At 53.2% G+C, this 17323-nt stretch overlaps 1 protein-coding gene across 1 annotated transcript; it reads left to right on the top strand.

The window, feature by feature from the left end:
* Positions 1 to 995: 995 nt before the first annotated feature.
* Positions 996 to 12989, top strand: LOC138685546 (electroneutral sodium bicarbonate exchanger 1-like). The gene is made up of 20 exons (XM_069784717.1): positions 996 to 1771; positions 2224 to 2359; positions 2575 to 2735; positions 3656 to 3841; positions 3950 to 4038; positions 4171 to 4328; positions 4708 to 4795; positions 5302 to 5448; positions 5621 to 5712; positions 6048 to 6222; positions 6359 to 6492; positions 7042 to 7284; positions 7393 to 7498; positions 8416 to 8577; positions 9296 to 9409; positions 9748 to 9909; positions 10535 to 10786; positions 11593 to 11661; positions 12206 to 12379; positions 12479 to 12989. Exons 1-20 carry the CDS (start codon positions 1654 to 1656, stop codon positions 12662 to 12664), a joined length of 2952 nt encoding a protein of 983 aa, XP_069640818.1. The 5' UTR covers positions 996 to 1653; the 3' UTR covers positions 12665 to 12989.
* The last annotated feature ends 4334 nt before the right edge of the window (positions 12990 to 17323 follow it).

The raw sequence follows: 17323 nt of genomic DNA, 5'->3' as shown, positions 1-17323 counted from the left end.
AAACCATGCTGCTGCTAATGGGCTTTGCTTCTCAGGAGGGCGAACGAGCCTGTGGAGGGTTTTCCTTCTGCGCACTTTTGAGCCTGACACCTCTCATGCAGGAAGTTTCTCTGTTCTGGAGAGTTTTTGCTGAAAGCAGAGCTGGCTTCTCCCCAGGCACTAAGTTTTCCAAGCGGGAAGGGTCTAGGGGTGCGTGGCTTTAAGTAGCTGCCTGGATCCGCATCATAGCTTGTGATTTCATAATGGTCCCTATTGTGTCTCTGGAGTTGGTGCACACTGGGTGCCACTTAGCTCCTCCCGTGAGGGCTACTCCATCAGTCCCTGGGGAATCGGGCCCCCTGACTGACCTGGAGGTTCAGTTGTCCCCAAAACCCAGTGACTGACGTGAGGATGAACCCAACTGGGGGTCACAAAATGACACTTCTGGAAGAGTTACAGGTAGCACGGCCGGGGCTCAAAAGTGCAGTTTTGTGGGTTGGGGTTATTTTTTCCAGTTTGGAAATCGCTTTTTTAGACAGGAACCTGAAGAACAAAGCAGGAGGTGGGTTTTTTTGGTCTGAAACAGTCATCCCTCTCCTGCTGTATGAAATACGTCCAGACTCGCATGGTATGCAGTACAGGTGATGTTATGGGCTGTTTTATTTGCGTATGGGAAGAAAAACCTCCTACAAGTCCGTGGTTTTAGGGCTGTGCCTGAAGGAGGAGGAGGCACGCAGAGGCGTGATGGCTCGTGGACTCGCGTGGACGCAGGGCTGGATGATGGCTGGGAGGACGTAAGGGAGCTCTCCACCCCCAGCCCCAACTTTTCCCTTCTTGTCGTTGCTAAACAGAGACATGACGAGGAGGCAGTGATCGACCGGGGAAGAAGGAGCAACGCTGTCAGTATTTGCTATGAGAAGGAGGAGTTGGAAGGTGAGTCTCTGCTGAGATCCTGGTAGAGGAGCCACCAGCCCAGCGCGTTTTCCCATTGCACAAAGTCTCTCCAGTGTGCCTTGTTGGGTGTCGCATCACGTGCAGCAAAACGTGCCGCGCTTCTCAATAAAGCAGCACAGTTATTGTCAGGTTTTTTACTATTACGGCTTTTTAAACGGAGGGAAAAAGGCCCCCGGGAGGCCACGGTGTGAGTTGTAGCCACGGGGCTCGATAATTGACGGCTTTTTTTCTCGCAGAGGCTGCTCCTGGCTTGGAGAGGTCAGGAGAATCATTTCAGGGCTGCAGACGCGGGGCTGTGATTTTCTTTTTTTGTTCTGGAGTTCATTACGATGGGACTGATTTGACCGTCTCTTGTCGCCTCGTGCCATACAGAGATTTTGACAATAATTAGCTTGTGTTGCTGCTTAATGAGCAAGTCTGAGTGTTGTCCAGCCGAAGCTGGAATTTGAGAAGAGGTCCGATACTTTCAGGGCACTTTTAGATGAGGCGGAGCCAACGCTTGTTGTTGCTGTGTTGTTGCAAAGCTCGAGTAAAATAGGCTTGCAAAAAAGGAGGTCCGGTGAAAATAAGATTAAGGGAAGGTGGTGTTGCTCCTGGGATTTAACCGTGGCTTAGCAAGGCACCGGCCACCTCAACCATTGCTGCAATGCCGAGAGTGCTGCAAAACACGCCGCTTTTTCGCTTTTCGCAGGCCACCGGACCCTGTACGTGGGCGCGTGGATGCCACTGGTTAGGCAGAGCCACCGGCATCACCGACGCCACAGCCAGAAGCATCGGGAAGGGGAACGGGAGAAGGACTCTGCCCCGACGGAGCAGGGCTACCACTGTAAGTCCCACCGCGGCATTCGCTAAACTCCTGGGGGCAACGTGGGCGCTGGGGCCTTCTGCGAGCAGGTCCCCGTGGCTAGTTTGAGTGAGTTGCTGTTCTTCCGAGGGAAAGTGGCCTTATTGAGCAACACCCTCTTTTTCCCAAGTTTTCTTTTTTTTGTTGGTTGGTTGGGGTTTTTTTTTTAATGCAGTTAAATGCCTAATGGGTGTAGGCTCGTCTTCCTTAGAGGGATCCTGGCTTTAAAAATGGCAATGTGGGGAAGGAAAGCAGCCCATCCTTATGCAGAGGTGGACTAGATGCTTCTCCTTCTCCATGGCTCTGTGCAAGCCCAGACAGACGCAGAGGAGAGGGGCCAGCCCAGTGTTTATGGCTGCACTGGTGCTGATGGCCACTTTGCACGTGAGCGTGATGAGCTGTGTTGAGGCGCGGTAACGGGATGGGTCTTTGCCTTCTGCCCCCAGGCTCCCCGTCCCAGCGGGTGCAGTTCATTCTCAGGACCAAGGAGGACGAGCAGCATGTCCCTCACCACTTGTTCTCCGAGCTGGATGAGATCTGTGTAAAAGAGGGCCGAGATGCCGAGTGGAAGGAAACGGCAAGGTAAATCCCTGCTGCTTGGCTGCGGTGGGAGAGGAGTCCCCGCACCGGCAGCGCCCGTGGGCTCTGCTTTCTCCCCTCCAGGACGCGAAGCTTTTGCAGCTGCAGGTGGCGGCACGAGGAGCCTTCTCCTCTTGCCACCCCGTGGCTCTGTCAAAGGGGTTGCAGAGCTGGGGCTGTTTTCTTGCAATGGGGCTGATCGCACCCGATGTCCACAGGTGGCTGAAGTTTGAGGAGGACGTGGAAGATGGCGGCGAGCGCTGGAGCAAGCCCTACGTTGGCACGCTGTCCTTGCACAGCCTCTCCGAGCTGAGGAGCTGCATCAGCAACGGGTCGGTGCTGCTGGACATTTGTGCCAACAGCATCGAAGAGATTGCAGGTACCGTGGGCACTGCATCCCTCCGGGAACGGCCGAGCTCAGCTCTTCACTCCCACATCAGACCCTGCCCTAATGGCACGTCCTTTTCCAGAAGTCCCACTGTGTTTTTCTCATGAGCTGTTTTTGGATGTAGACTGGGCGTGCAACAGTCGCACCGTTTTTTTCTTCCCATACGGGGTCCTTTTGAAAGCAGTTTGTGGGGCTGGAGAAGCCACTAGAGAATGTTCTGCAGCCAAAAAGGAGCGTGTGTCAGGGCTTAGCAGGCTGCTCTTAGAAATACGGAGTCCGCGTAAGAGCTGAACCTCCTTAAGGGAACGATTTCTTACAAGCTGTTTCCTCGCATTCTTTTTCTTACTTTTGCCTTAACATCCAGCATTGAAGAGTTTTAAGGCAGAGGTTATCTGGCGATGACCAAGCAGTGTATTCCTGTGGGGAAGATACTTGAAGTTAATTGCAAAAGCCGCTTTGGAGAAGTTATCTTTGGCTGGCGGCAGGTCTCCATTCAGCCCTTTCAAGGGCTGGAGAAGTCGGAGCCGTTCTTAGCACGTTTCTCCCTGGGCTCGGCAAATTGCACTCGATCAGCACGGGAAACTCTGGGAACGTCTGTGCTCTAGATTGCTTATAATTTGGGTAAACGTGTAGAGTCAGAAAGGCCAGGTCGGGCAAGAAAATTGCGTTATTTAGAATGGGCAATATTTATCTTAGCGGAATGATGAATAAGCACTTGGATGATGTTTCTTAGCAAAAGAAAATTCTCGTTTTCGCTGCAAAGGCTGAACATTGTTAAAAGGCCTTGCTGTGCAAGGCTGAGCCGGCATTAGGGTGCAGCCTGTGTGGCACAGCCTTCCCTGGGGGCTTTGGGGGTCGGGACTTGTTGGGGTTTCTGCTCTGACGGCTTCGTTTCCCTTTGCCATCCTCAGATATGATCCTGGCCCAGCAAGAACAGTCCACGGAGTTTGACGAGCACATGCGGGCGCAGGTTCGAGAAGTCCTTTTGAGGAAGCACCACCATCAGAACGAGAAGACAACCAACCTTCTCCCCGCTGTCTGCTCGTTTGCTGACGTGAGCAAGAGGCAGTCAGACCTGCACCTCCTCTACAAGCCAGGTGAGGGTTTCTGCAGGGCTGTGGCCCCATTAGACTTGTCCGGGCAAAGGAGAAGCGTCCCAGTTGCTCCTTGCCCATCTTTCTGAGTGTCTTTCTTCTTCCTACCAGCCCAAACAATCACCCCTTGTCCTTCTCCCACCGCTGCGGAAGCTAAAGATGGGGTGAACCCTGAGAGCAGAGCAATGGATTTAAGCAAGGTGAGACACTCGCAGCTTTCTTACGCCTTTAGGGCCGGCTTTGCTCTTGCAAACTTGGCTGCAGAGTGTGCTGCAGAGCGCTGTGGGCTTTGCTGTTGGGGTAATTGCCTGAAAATCGCTTGTCGTGCCCAGGCGGAGCTGCACTTCATGAAGAAAATTCCCACCGGGGCTGAAGCATCCAACGTGCTGGTAGGAGAGCTGGATTTCCTTCACCAGCCCATCGTGGCATTTGTCCGCCTGAGCCCGGCTGTCCTCCTCTCAGGCATGACAGAAGTTCCCATCCCAACAAGGTGCGAATGAGAAGCGCAAATTTTTTTCCGTAAAAAAGACACCCAACCAAAGATCAAGTTGCAGGCATCAGTTTGGTGTCCCAAGGGAACAAGGCGAGTGGGAGGGGGAGCAAGCACGTTTCCCCCACCCACATCTCCTCGCCTTCGTTTCTCCATTCCCTGCTGTAGCTTTTAAACCCATCGGCCAATTGTAATGAAAGTTGGCCCCCAAATTAAATTTGCCGTCGGCTTGGAAGAATTTCAAATTCATCGCGGCGTCGCTGAGCCTACGTGTCCCGTCTTGAGCCACGCTCTGGGCTGGGAGCTGCCAGGGCTTTCCTTGGGTGCTCTCGGAGCAAGGACACCTTCTTCTCTCTCTCATTTTGTTTTTCCTGCCCAGGTTCCTGTTTGTTTTGCTTGGGCCAGAAGGAAAAGCCCATCAGTACCATGAGATCGGCAGGTCCATGGCCACTATCATGACGGATGAGGTGCGACAAGATGAGATAGCTCCGGGTCATTTTTGCCTTTCTTCAGCTCTCCCTGTCTCTGAAGTAGTGAGGAAGAGGATTTGCTGTCCCAGCTGCCCGCAGCTCTCCAAACAGCCCAGCCCTCTTTCTCACCCCAAAGCAAACACGCAGATTTGCATCACGCCACATCCTGGAGGCTGAAATCCCACCCGGGGTGCATCCTGCACCTCATCCTTCTCGCCGGGGTCCCCAGCACGCTGTCCCCAGTGGTGGCATTGCCAGGGCCAGTAAAACTTCTCTTGCTCTTTAAGCAGAAGGGTATGGTGTGCCATGGGGGACAGGGGCCTCGTGGGGGAGACGATTACAAATGCCATGATGCACAGATTTTTTCCTTTTGGGGGAATATTTCCTGCCCTTTCCAGCAGGAAATTTTGGGGAAAAAGCCTTGCGTTTAGGCAAGAGTTTATTGCACTGGTTAGGACATCCGAGCTGGGTTGTCCTCTCACCGGGTCGTCTTCTATTGGCAGGTTTTCCGTGACGTTGCCTATAAAGCCAAGAACGGGGCTGACCTGGTGGCTGGCATCGACGAGTTTCTGGATCAGGTCACGGTCTTGCCGCCAGGAGAGTGGGATCCATCAGTCCGAATCGAGCCCCCGAAAAACGTCCCTTCGCAGGTGGGTGACGCGTCGGCGGGAGGCGCGAGGGGGACGGGCAGGACAGCTGGGGATGCTGTTCAGGGGCCCAAATTCACAAGGTCCTGCTCTGACACAGTCACAGAGCCAGACCAGAAGCAAAACGAGCCAGTGGTTGCAAGTCCATAGCTTTATCTTACTTCCGTTTTAACAGGAAAAAAGGAAGACGCCAGGAGCTCTTGATGACGGTGCTTCTCACAGCACGCTGGAGAAACACTGTGGCCCTGAACTGCAGCGGACGGGAAGGTGGGAGCTTTAATAGTTTGGGTGTTTTTTTTCTGTTTGCCCCTCAAATCTGAGCATGCACCTTCCCTTCTAGCAGGTCTTTGGGGTTAGCTGGTTCAGTGAAGGGGCTCCACATGACCAGCTTGGTCCCCTGGGCTGGGCAGGGGGGAGATCTGGGCAGCTGGGCTCAGCCCCAGCCATCACCATTGCACGCAGGTTTCCTTGATTTGGGATGAAGGAGAGTGCTTCTTTTTAGCCACGGAAGTTGCTCTGTGCTTGTGATTGCCCTTCTGCAGCAAAGCAAAGTCAGCGTGTTCCTCCAAGAGAACAGACTCTCTTCTTTTTCCTTCCTGCAGGCTCTTTGGAGGTTTGACCCTGGACGTGAAGCGGAAAGCCCCGTGGTTCTGGAGCGACTTCCGGGATGGTCTGAGCCTGCAGTGCCTGGCGTCCTTCCTCTTCCTCTACTGTGCCTGCATGTCCCCTGTCATCACCTTCGGGGGACTGCTGGGGGAGGCGACCAATGGCCACATAGTGAGCACCTCTCTCTGTTGGGGGCCATGGGGGAGGATCAAACTCAGGCCAAAGTCCTTGCTGCAGTGAATGGGCTTTGGTTGTTGTTTCTCCCTAACGATTTATTTACTCACGGCTGCCTCTCTTCCCCGGACAGAGTGCCATGGAGTCGCTGCTGGGCGCGTCCATGGCCGGCGTGGTGTATTGCCTCTTTGCCGGCCAACCTCTCACCATCCTCGGCAGCACGGGACCCGTGCTCGTGTTCGAGAAGATCCTCTACAAATTCTGCAAGTAAGGCTGGCTGCCGCAGCTGGGTGCTGCGAGAGCCTTCAGAAGGGGGCAGTGATGGAGAAAAGATGCTTTTCTTTTCTTTTCTTTTCTTTTTCTTAGGGGTAGTTGCTAGATTTTAGTGACAGTCCTTTTGTTGCGATGGCTTTGATGGGAGATAAACCACCCTTATATTGCCATAAGGTTTATTATTAAGCCCCAGCTTGCTGGCAGCAGGTGACTGGGTGCACACCCAGCTGGTTTCAGTGTTAGGGCGTCAGGGTGATGTGGGAGAACACCACCTGGCCCAAGAGGGACCTGACCTCGAGCAGCCTCCAAGGTGTTAACACAAGATCCTTGTTCAGCAGTGGTAACTAAGTAATTGGCCTCTCCTCCTGTGGGTCTACACCCTACACCACAGCCCCGAGGCTCTCTGTGGTAGTACATGGAAACGGCATTTCCCATCCGCAGCCTTGACACGCTCCAAAATTGCTCCCCGCTTTCCCCGAAGGCAGGCATGGCTCAGGGCCTCTTGCTGGCCTTTCCAGCCTTTGTTTCATTTTGCTTTCGCAGGGAGTACGCGCTCTCCTATCTGTCTCTGCGGGCGTGCATTGGGCTGTGGACCGCCTTCTTGTGCATAGTGCTGGTGGCCACCGACGCCAGCTGTTTGGTGTGCTACGTCACCCGCTTCACGGAAGAAGCCTTTGCCTCCCTCATCTGCATCATCTTCATCTACGAGGCTCTGGAGAAGCTGAGTCACCGAGACACCTACCCTGTGCACATGCACAGCAAGCTGGACTTCCTCACCAGCTACTAGTGGGTTTTTTTTCCCCCTGAGAAAGATGCTGCCCCTTGGCAGGAGCTCCGGGCTGCACCTCCATCGCCTTTCCCTTACCCCCCCCGTCTTGGCTTCTCTCCTGCCAGCTGTAAGTGTGAGGCACCGACCCATCCCAGCAACGAAACGCTGCGTTTCTGGGCGAGCAACAAGATCAACGTGTCTGGCATAGCCTGGGAAAACCTCACGGTGACCGTAAGTGCCCCGAGCCACTGCTTCCTCGCGCCGCGGCCATGGGGTCCGGGGGCATTTGCATGGTGCAAAAGTCAGAGCCCTTCAGGGAATGATGGGCTTCAAACTGTGCTAGTGCTGCTCGGAAAAGTCCTTGCTTAGATCTAGCGTGTGCTTTGAACCTGCTTGGTCCTGGGGAGGAGAGTCCACCTTGTCCCAGTCTACCTGGTCCCCAGCATTGTGGGTAGCAAGTGTCCCCCTCAAGCCTGTTGCAGGACAGTACTTCTGACTGGGAGGAAGGTTAAGTAGTGGGTGGTTTGATTACTGTAGAAGTTGTAGGACTTAAGTTCATGCTTGAAAGGTAGTAATTGGCCTCCTTAATGGGTTCCTAGTAACTCCAGGCCTTGCTTTCTCATTCAGTGCTGTCTGTAGGTCCATGCATAAATGTCTGAGCAGCCTCTCAGGCTGTTGTTGCTGGAAGCAGAGCCCGGGCCTAGGGCGGCAGGCTCTTACGGTGGCCTTCATCCCCTCTTGGCCAGGTTCTGCGAGCCCTCCCCTGGGAAGGGACGATTTGTCTCTTCTCCTCCTTTCCTGCCATGGTTGTCTTTAGCCCTCCTTCCCTCTTGCCTCTCTCTCTATCCCCAAGAGTTTCCAGTGTTTCCTTCCCCTCTGGTGTCTTCTTTAGCCACGATTGCTCGAATGGCAGGCAGAGGATGTGCCGAGGGTGTGTGGTATGGCGTCCCCTCACGTCTCATTTCTCCGCTCTGTAGTTCGATGTGTCACTTGTTCAGCTGCTGCTGCTCATTAAATATAAATCTCCATTGGCAGGAGCAGTTACAGGGTCGTGGATCTTGGACCGAGGTCCTCAAAACCCCCTAGCTATGCGAGGTTTCCCTGCCGCACGTGCACTGCCTTTGTGTCCTGACGCTCTGTCTCTCCAGGAATGTCGGTATTTGCGTGGGGAGTTTCAAGGACCTGCCTGTGGACGCGACGGCCCCTACACGCCTGACGTGTTCCTCTGGTGCTGCATCCTCTTCTTCGCCACCTTTGCCCTGTCAGGCTTCTTGAAGAAGTTTAAAACCAGCCGCTACTTTCCAACCAGAGTAAGTAGAAGATGGTGGCCAGCATCCATCTCCACACTCGTTTCCCAAAATGGCTTTCCTGGAGCACTAAGCAGTATTTGCCCCGCCTTGGTCAAGCTGGGAAACGTTGGCCTTGCAGGCCAAGCTCTCCAAGAGCTTGGACGTCCCGCACTCATTTCCATGAGTGCAAAATCATCGTAGCATTTCCCACCTGCCTCGTGACCTGCCCCAGATTGAAGATTTTTTTTTTTTTTTTTTTATTTTTATTTTTCCTCCTCAGGTAGTAGGAAGTCAGGTTTCCCAAAGTTTTGGGGGTTGGGGTTTTGGTTTTTTTTTCCTTACCTTCTGCGCATTATGTGCTCGAGCGGAAAGTAGATTCGAATGAGGAGCTTCCTTTTGAGGACTAAAGGATGCCTCAGTGCCTTGTTGCCATTGTAGCTGTGAGTGTAGCTGTAGTGGCAGACATCTGTTTTCTTATTTTTAATATTATTATTATTATTTTTAGGTTTTGACTTAAACCAACCCTTGTCCACCTAATTAAGCTTTTTTTATTGTCTGACACCAGATGTCACAGGGACAAACACAGCAACAGTATCTAAGCAAGGGATCAGGCTGCATGTGCTCAGAGGGGTGGTGGGATTTGGTTAACCAGCCTAACGTTGTGGATGTCTGCAACTCTGGCATCTCACGTTACGGCCCTGTTTGCCATGCCCCTTTCACCTCTGGTTTCTTGCCCCAGGTACGGTCCACAGTGAGCGACTTTGCTGTCTTCCTCACCATCGTCGTCATGGTGCTCCTTGACTTTGTGGCTGGGATCCCATCGCCGAAGCTCCAGGTCCCCCATGCGTTCAAGGTACTGGGGTGTTTTGGCACGTGGGGGTGCCACAAGGTGATGCTGGGGCAGGGCAGGGCTGAGTCTGGAGGAGATGCTGGGGGTGTGAGCATCTCCTCTTCCACCTCCAAGTGCCTTGCTTCCTCCTGGAACCGAGAAGATGGCCCCAAAACTAGATACCTACAGGAGAAGTATCTAGAGGTGCTTGCAAAGAGGACACCGGCACTGCTGAAGCCCACGGGAGAGGGGGACGTGAAGCCAGGGCTGGGAGGTGCTCTGACACAGGGAGGGAGGGGAAAATGAAAGCCAGTGGAGTGCCTGGGCTGGGAGACGATGCTGACGTGTGGGCTTTGTTGCAGCCTACCAGAGACGACCGCGGGTGGTTCATCAACCCCATAGGACCCAACCCTTGGTGGACGGTGTTGGCTGCGCTCGTCCCGGCTCTGCTCTGCACCATCTTGATATTCATGGACCAGCAGATCAGTGCCGTTATTGTGAACAGGAAGGAGCACAAGCTGAAGGTAAGGGCCTGCGAGAGATGACGCCAGCCCCAGCCCCTTCTGGGCTGCAGGACTGGGGAGAAGCTCTTATTCCCGATGCTTTCTGAAGGCATTGGTTTGGGACAAGGCCAGGCTGCGTGGCAGGATGCTCTCCTGGATTAACGATGATGCAGGGAGCAAGTGACAGGGCAGTTCAGATGAGCAACCTTTTGGAGGAGCAAATTAATCTTGGAGCAATATAGAAGCGCCTTTTTGTTTTAAAATGGCAGCAGCAGCAGGTGCGGGGAATGAATTGTTTTGATGCGCTGCCAGGGATAACTCAGAGTCACGCCTTCCTTGCAAGTGGTAGAATTTTCTTTGTGAGTGAAAAAAATGGTTTGGTGGTTTTGGGTTGTGGGGTGGCTTTTTTTTTTTTTTGGAGAAGTATGTATCGCACAAGCTCCCCATATCCCTTGCATCTGAACTCCTGCCCGATTTTCATGCCAGGTGCGTGTGCAAAGCTTGCATACACCCTTACTTGTTTCCATTTCTTGTTTTAAATTCTGAAGAAGTTGACTTGTGCTCGAGCCGGGTTTGAGTCTGCCTTGCGACGTTCTCCTTGCTCTTGTGCTATGGGATGCTCTGTTTCTTGTTTTCCTGCCTGCAGAAAGGATGCGGGTACCACCTGGACCTTTTTGTGGTGGCCGTGATGCTCGGGGTGTGCTCTGTGATGGGGCTGCCCTGGTTTGTGGCTGCGACCGTCCTGTCCATCACCCACGTGAATAGCCTCAAAGTAGAGTCTGACTGCTCAGCTCCAGGAGAACAACCCAAGTTTCTGGGGATACGAGAGCAGAGAGTCACTGGCTTGCTGATCTTTGTGCTCATGGGCTGCTCCGTCTTCTTCACTTCCGTGTTAAAGGTGAGAGGAAAATGCAAACCACCCAACAACCGCGAGCTTGTTGGAGGTTACAGAAAACCAGTCCCCTCTCTGCAGGCCTGAGGAGTTAGTTGTGGAGCGGAGGAGGAGGAGGTGATCCCAACCCTTGGGGCTCGACCCACGGTGGGAACCAGCCTCGGTTAGGCTTTGCAGCCCTTCAGGCCCCCGTTTGGTGTGCTCGAGGCGAGCGAGCAACGCAACTGCTTGAATTTTCGGGTGTCTTTCAGGCCCGCCCATGTTTATGGGTTACAGTTGAGCATATTCAGACCAGCACATCTGCTCTCTTTCAAACAGGCAGCCCTTTACTGGCTGCAATTTGCTGCCCAAATGCCCCGGAGCAGCCATTCCCAGGAGCTAAACACACTGAGGTCATCCCCGTGGGCTTCCTTGCACGTTCCTCCCACAAAGTAATCTCGTCTCTAGGCTAAAAGGAGGCATGTGGCCTTTGCCTGTTGCCCCAAGAATAGGCAGAAGTGTTTTTCTGCTGCCACGGACTGCGGCATAGGGCAGCACGGGTGAAATTGCCTATTTTCCTCCAAGCTTTCTGGAAAATAGGATTATTCTGAGGAGAGGTAACTCCAAAGTTCAGCCTAAAGCAGAGCCTTAGCTCACTCGTGCGCACAAAATCTTTAATGGTTAAAATCTGACCCATCTCTAAGCCTGAATGGAAGCTGGAAAGCTTCAAGCAATTTTAGGCAGTGCCTGTGGAAGAGGGTGGTAATACTGAAAATGCAATATAGAAAAAGAAACGATTGCATTCTTTTTTTTTTTTCTTTCTCCCCCCCCAGTTTATACCAATGCCTGTGCTTTATGGCGTCTTTCTCTACATGGGTGTGTCGTCGCTCAGAGGAATTCAGGTACGGACTCTTTTACAGCGTGCAGCGTGTCGGCTCCCTGGTATTTTGTCTCCGTAGCAGCAGGGAAAAAAAGCAGTGGCATGGGAAAAACTTCTCGCAGAGCAAGCAATGAAAGTCTTTTGTGTAAGCAAAAGATTGGTGGAGGCACAGGAGGTATATAGGGCTGGGAGGACCAGGCAAGTTCAGCGCTCTCTGTTTCAGGGTTTAGGGCAGGTCAGTGTTTGGTTACGTGAAAGCGGGGGAATTCAGTGCAAAGGGAAGGCAGTTTCTACCACTGGTGGAAATCCTCGCTTGGGGGATTCAGTGGGCCGAGAAATGCTACTAATGGAATGGCATGGAATAGTTGCCGTTTGGTGGGCAGCTCTCGGGGGCAAGCCGGTTGATAGATGGAGCAAAGGGAAAATGGGTGCTGCTCCCAGGAGGAACGCGGTGGGATCCAGGATTTCTGACGGCAAGCGAGATGCTGCAAACTGCCTCCCCGTCTCGAGAGGGCCAGAACCTTGCCGCAGTCCCAAGGTGGCAACCTCTCCCTTTTGTTTTGCAGTTCTTTGATCGCTTGAAGCTGTTTTGGATGCCGGCGAAACACCAGCCGGATTTCATCTACCTGCGGCACGTGCCCTTGCGAAAGGTGCATTTGTTCACGGTGATCCAGCTGACCTGCCTCGTCCTGCTCTGGACCATCAAGGTGTCCCGTGCCGCCATCATCTTTCCCATGATGGTAAGAGCTGCCGCCGCTCGGCAGCGGGGTGTTTGCAGCGTTGGAGTGAGAGGTGGCATCGTCTCTGAGCTCACCGCATCTTCCCTCTTACTCGCGAAGGTTTTGGCTCTCGTCTTTGCCCGGAAAGCGATGGATTTCTGCTTCTCAAAGCGAGAGCTCAGCTTTCTGGATGACCTTATGCCAGAAAGGAAGAAGAAGTTGGACGATGCCAGAAATGAAGCTGGAGAAGAAGAAGAGGTAAGGCTTGCTGGGTCCTCGGGGCTGGACATCTCCGTCGGGCTGTGAGATTGCCTGTTTCTCTTTCAGCTTGTCTGGAAACGTTGGGGGAAGATCAGCACTCAATCGAAATAGATCCCAATAGGCTGGGTCCCACGTTGTAACCTTTGTTTCCTCAAGTAGCAGTGAGCTGAACACTTGAATACAGGTGTAATTTTTAAAACGAGTCGTTTTTCACAAAGGTCATTATCATTATGATGATTATTATTAGATGCTGCTGCTGCTGCTGGCAAGATTTGCTCATAATCGTGTTTTGAACACACAATCCCCCTGCCCCGAAATCTTTGGAGTGAACGGTTTCTCCCCTGCTGCACTAATACCTATAGCTGCCAAGGGGCAGAAGGGGAGGGCAGACTGCTAAGTTTGTGCTGGGCATTCAGCTTATCTCCACTTTGACCAAAGACAGAGAACATGATTTGTCCCTTTTTTACATCAGGAGTCCAGGAGGGTGGTGGAAGCTGCTGCTGCTGCAAGTTCAGTTCAGCTGAACGTGGGGAAGACGAGCGACGTGGATATCCCAAAGCAAGGCAGTGACAGGTAAAGCCCCAGCAAGCGCCAGGACCCCCGGCAAGATTAGCTTGAAGGTGTTTGGCAGAGTTTTCTCCACTTGCCTCTTGGTGGGGCATTCCACAGAAACCAGCAGGCAGCTTGGTGGGCAAATCAAATTCGGGGGCAGGGCTGCAGGAGGTGATCGCAGGGCAAGCCACCCCAAGCAGAGCGGCTGCAGCACTCGCGTTTGACCCCCAAACCTTGCATCATCAGTGCCTTTACGGTAGCTGGAGATCCTCATACTTACACATGCGGAGTTGCAGGCGTGATCTGTACCAGCAGTGGCTTAGGAACCCGGACCGGGGCTAGACCCCAGCAAGAGCCTTTGCACAGAGCTGTTGCTCTGCAGCTCCCCGGCTTGCCTCCCAAAACTCCTCATCCAGCAAAACCTCCCACACTTATGCGGAGCTTTGATTCTCGGGGCTCCGCTGTTCCTCTTGCTGATGCTAATGCCCTTGGTGGCATCAGTTCCCATAATCACGGATTGCTATGTGAAATATTTATTGCAGGACTGATCCTTCTGAGATTATTATCCTGGATGAAATGTCACAAACGACCGTACGGAAGGCTCTCACTTTGAAGACAGAAACCCTTTGAATCCAGGGAGGAAGAAGGTAAAGGATTGCACGTGAACGTGTCCGTGCTCCTCTGCAAGCGACGGCACACGCCTACGCTTCTCCCAGGCTTTGGCCGGCAAGGCTGAGCAAACGGCCTGTCCCTGGGAACAGGCAGTGAGGACCGTGGCACGCAAACCAGCTCCTCTCTGCTGGGGTGGTCCCCCGAACAGGGCTGAATCAGCAGCAGCTGGCAGGTCTTCCACTGATGATGCTCTCCCTCTTTTTCTCTTCCCTTCGCCATTCCCCACTCCCGCTTTTCACGTTTAGGAATCTTGACTTTGAAGGAGAGGAGTGAGAGCGTGACTCGGGGATGTGCCAACGCAGACAGAGGGAGAAAGCGCTTTGTTTCAGTTGGAGGATTCCCATTAAAGCCATGCAGATGTTTTCAGTTCTCCTTGGTGTGCTTCAGGCATTCAGTATCTCTAGACCAGCAAGCTGAGGTGAACATCACAGTCAATGGGAGTTTGGTGGTGTTAAGTCTGTGTGCGTACGTGCGTGTGGGGGTGTGGGTTTGTAGTGGTAGAGGGACTGCTACTGCTTTATCATTCAGTGCTCTTCTTTTAATACCTAATTCCTCCTCTTTTTTTTTCTCTCTTTTTTCCAAATGTAAACTGGGAATGTCCAAAATCATTTTCTGTTATGTTTGATGCATTCTCCACTTTCTTCTTCATCATGACCGGGTTTTTGGTCTGGTTTGGGGTCCTGGCTTTAATTCGCTCTTATGTCTCTTACTGGTACGAGAGGGATGCCCTCTGTGGCAGGGCAGCATAGAGAGCGTCCGAGCAGTTGGCCTAAGGTGAAAGAAAAGCATTTGCCCCCTTGCCTCCAGTCTTACCTCTCTTGGTTGGTTTGGTTTTTGTTGTTTGTTTTTTTTTTTTGCTTTGGCTCTGCCATCAGCCTGGGAGCTGCAAAATGCAGAACTGCCACCTTCTTGTCCCCTGGCTGTAAACTGCGTCTAAGGAAGCACTTCAGGTATTTGATTTTGAATACACCGTATGGTCACAGGAGCGGCCGGATGAGACCTGGGGCTCTGTGTCCCTGGGCTGCCCCCTCTGTTGTTCCTCCACTTTCCTTCTCTGTTGGGTCTGGCTGAGTTGGAGTTCCTTTACCCCACAGCAGCCCTCGTGGTGCTGTGCTCTGTACTGGTAGCTAGAAAGCTGTTGATAACACAGCAGTGTTTTGGCCATGGCTGAGCAGTGCTGGCACAGCATCAGGGCTGTCTCTCTACCATTCCCCCCCTCCCCAGTAGGCTGGGGGTGGGCAAGCTCTTGGGAGGCGACGTAGCCAGGAAGAAGGCATACAGGCAGCAAGAAGAGGCATCTAGGTAGCAAGTAAATCTTAGGTCCCTTCAGATGCTGGGGACCCTGCGTTCATGCAGCATTGGGCAGACCCCAGACGGATTTTCCCTTGGCACACTGTACAGATCCTGCCTGTGGAGAAGTTCCTCCTTTTTGGTCATTCACGGTGTCGTACAACTTTTCTTAGAAGAAAACAACTCCATGCGTAAAGGATGTTCACGCGCGGACTTCTTGCTGCACTTTAGATAACGGCAGGGCCGCGCAGGTGGCGTAATCGCTGGTACCAAGCAGGAGCTGCCTGGAGGCTCCTCTGTCACAGTCAACCAGCTCCGTTTATCCTGCGGCCAAGGGGCATGTGTAGGGACACAGCCTGAAGGCCACGCTGTAGGTACAGCGCAGCACAGACCTGCACCCGCTCAGGTTAACTGTTAGGTGGATCCCTAACTCCTGGAGGTACAGTGATCTCCCAGTCAGGATCTCTGCACCAGGCTGTTAAACTGCACGGTAACTCGGGAAGCAGAGAAGGTCCAGATCTGGAGGGCATGGTTAAGCACAGGGCCTCACGTTGAACCTCCTGTGAGCTCGTCCTGTGCTTACAGGGTTCTCGAGCCTCTCGGGCATCTCCCAGACTGGCCGGTTCCTCCCAGCTCCCTCGTTCCTGCCTTCCCCTGCCTGCCTGCCTGCCCCACTTTGGCCCCTGCAGCAGCACTCAGCTGAGCACCCTCCGTTGCTCCTGGGGAAAGAGCGTCCTCCTTGCTCTCCGTGGCGTTCCCCCAGCACACGGTGCTGCAGCAAGGACAAGGCAGTCAGAGACAGACACAGCCTGTTGAGCAGAGCGTCCTGCACGCAGTGCTTCCGATAGAGCAGCTCAGGAGCAAGGAGGTGAGCTGGGTGTGCTGCCTCTCACAAAGAGCATTTTACATCGGCGACCTTCCCCGCTGGACCCTCTGCAGCCTCTCTTTTTCCCGGCGTTGTAGGTGTTAGGTTGTGTGGTTAAAGGTTCATCTCCACAAACACAGAGGAGGACAAAGGAGCAATGGCAGGCAGGGGAACCCCGGTGACCTAGGCAGAGGCAAGGGAGCACCCTGCTGTGGCTTTTGCCAGGGCTGTCGCAGGAGAGGGGTCGCCCACATTGCCTGGGTATGAGGCTCACCAGACAAGTATTGACTCTCCCTTGCTCAGCTCACAGACTGACGGGGGGAATGCGCTTCTGTGGCCATGCCCTGGGTCTGAAGCCCGGCCGTAGACAAAAAACTGGCTCAAACTGTGAAGGTTACCAGGCAAGACGTGACGGGGTGCACGTGTGTGGCAAGGTCTGTGCGTGTGAATGTCTGAAACTGAATTCTGAGCTGTCAAGCAGAAGCCTGCTTCTTGCTACACGCAGCCAGCGTGTCCCGAATCCTAGAGTTACTAAAGAGCTAGGAGCCAGAAGCCTTAATTCGGAGGCTGATCAGGCATCGTACTGCTCACATAGACAACTTAGATTGGGAAAACGGGGGGCGTGGGGTTCCAGAAAGAAGAGGTGGTGGCAAAAAGAAGGGTTCCCAGAAAGAAGAAGGGATCTTGAAGAGAAGAAAGGGACCCAGGAAGGAAAAGGTGAAGATCCTGGCTGGAGGAAGTATCCTGGAAGTGGCGGAAGATCTTGGAGACCAGAGAGCCGCGTGGAGACAAGTGCCAGGGGATGCCCAGGGACCTTGACCAGCACCCTGCGAAACTGGTAACGGCGAGCAGCTGCACAGCAGGAACCAAGGTGACGTTCTGCCTGACCTTCCCGGGCCTGCAGTAGCCTCCCTGCTGGGATAGGGGAGTCGGATCAAGCAACTGCAGGATTCAATAGGAATGCATTGCACGAAGGTAAAGAGGACACGGCAGTGGATTGGAAATGCTGGTTGGTTTAATGGTAAAACTGGAATTCTTCTGTGAACTGTGCATTCCTTTTAATATGGACTTAATTTAAAATAGCTGCTTTGAAGTTGTTCTGACTTCACCTTAATCGACACCTGCAATCTTCATCATCTTATCTTCTCCAACAGCAAAACCACCCCCTGCCCCTCCCCACCCCCTGCAAAAAAAACCCCAAACCAACCCAGGAAAAGAAAGACTTCAAGGGCAAGCTAGGCAGCAAAGTTGTGTGAGATTGGTCAAGCTGCTCAAAGTTTGCAGAGAGATTGGAGCTTGCAATTCAGATGTACGTCGCTCAGCGT

The sequence above is a fragment of the Haliaeetus albicilla genome, chromosome 5 (genome assembly GCF_947461875.1).
Source record: "Haliaeetus albicilla chromosome 5, bHalAlb1.1, whole genome shotgun sequence".
NCBI classification, from domain to species: domain Eukaryota; kingdom Metazoa; phylum Chordata; class Aves; order Accipitriformes; family Accipitridae; genus Haliaeetus; species Haliaeetus albicilla.
This window is presented reverse-complemented; position numbering and strand designations above follow the sequence as displayed.

What these genes read in the sequence shown, in the direction of transcription:
- LOC138685546 (XM_069784717.1), top strand. Translation starts at nt 1,654, where the DNA reads ATGCCACTGGTTAGGCAGAGCCACCGGCATCACCGACGCCACAGCCAG. An exon ending in GAGTGGAAGGAAACGGCAAG is followed by an intron (nt 2,360 to 2,574) that starts GTAAATCCCTGC and finishes CGATGTCCACAG; the next exon opens with GTGGCTGAAGTTTGAGGAGG. An exon ending in CGTCGCTCAGAGGAATTCAG is followed by an intron (nt 11,662 to 12,205) that starts GTACGGACTCTT and finishes TTTGTTTTGCAG; the next exon opens with TTCTTTGATCGCTTGAAGCT.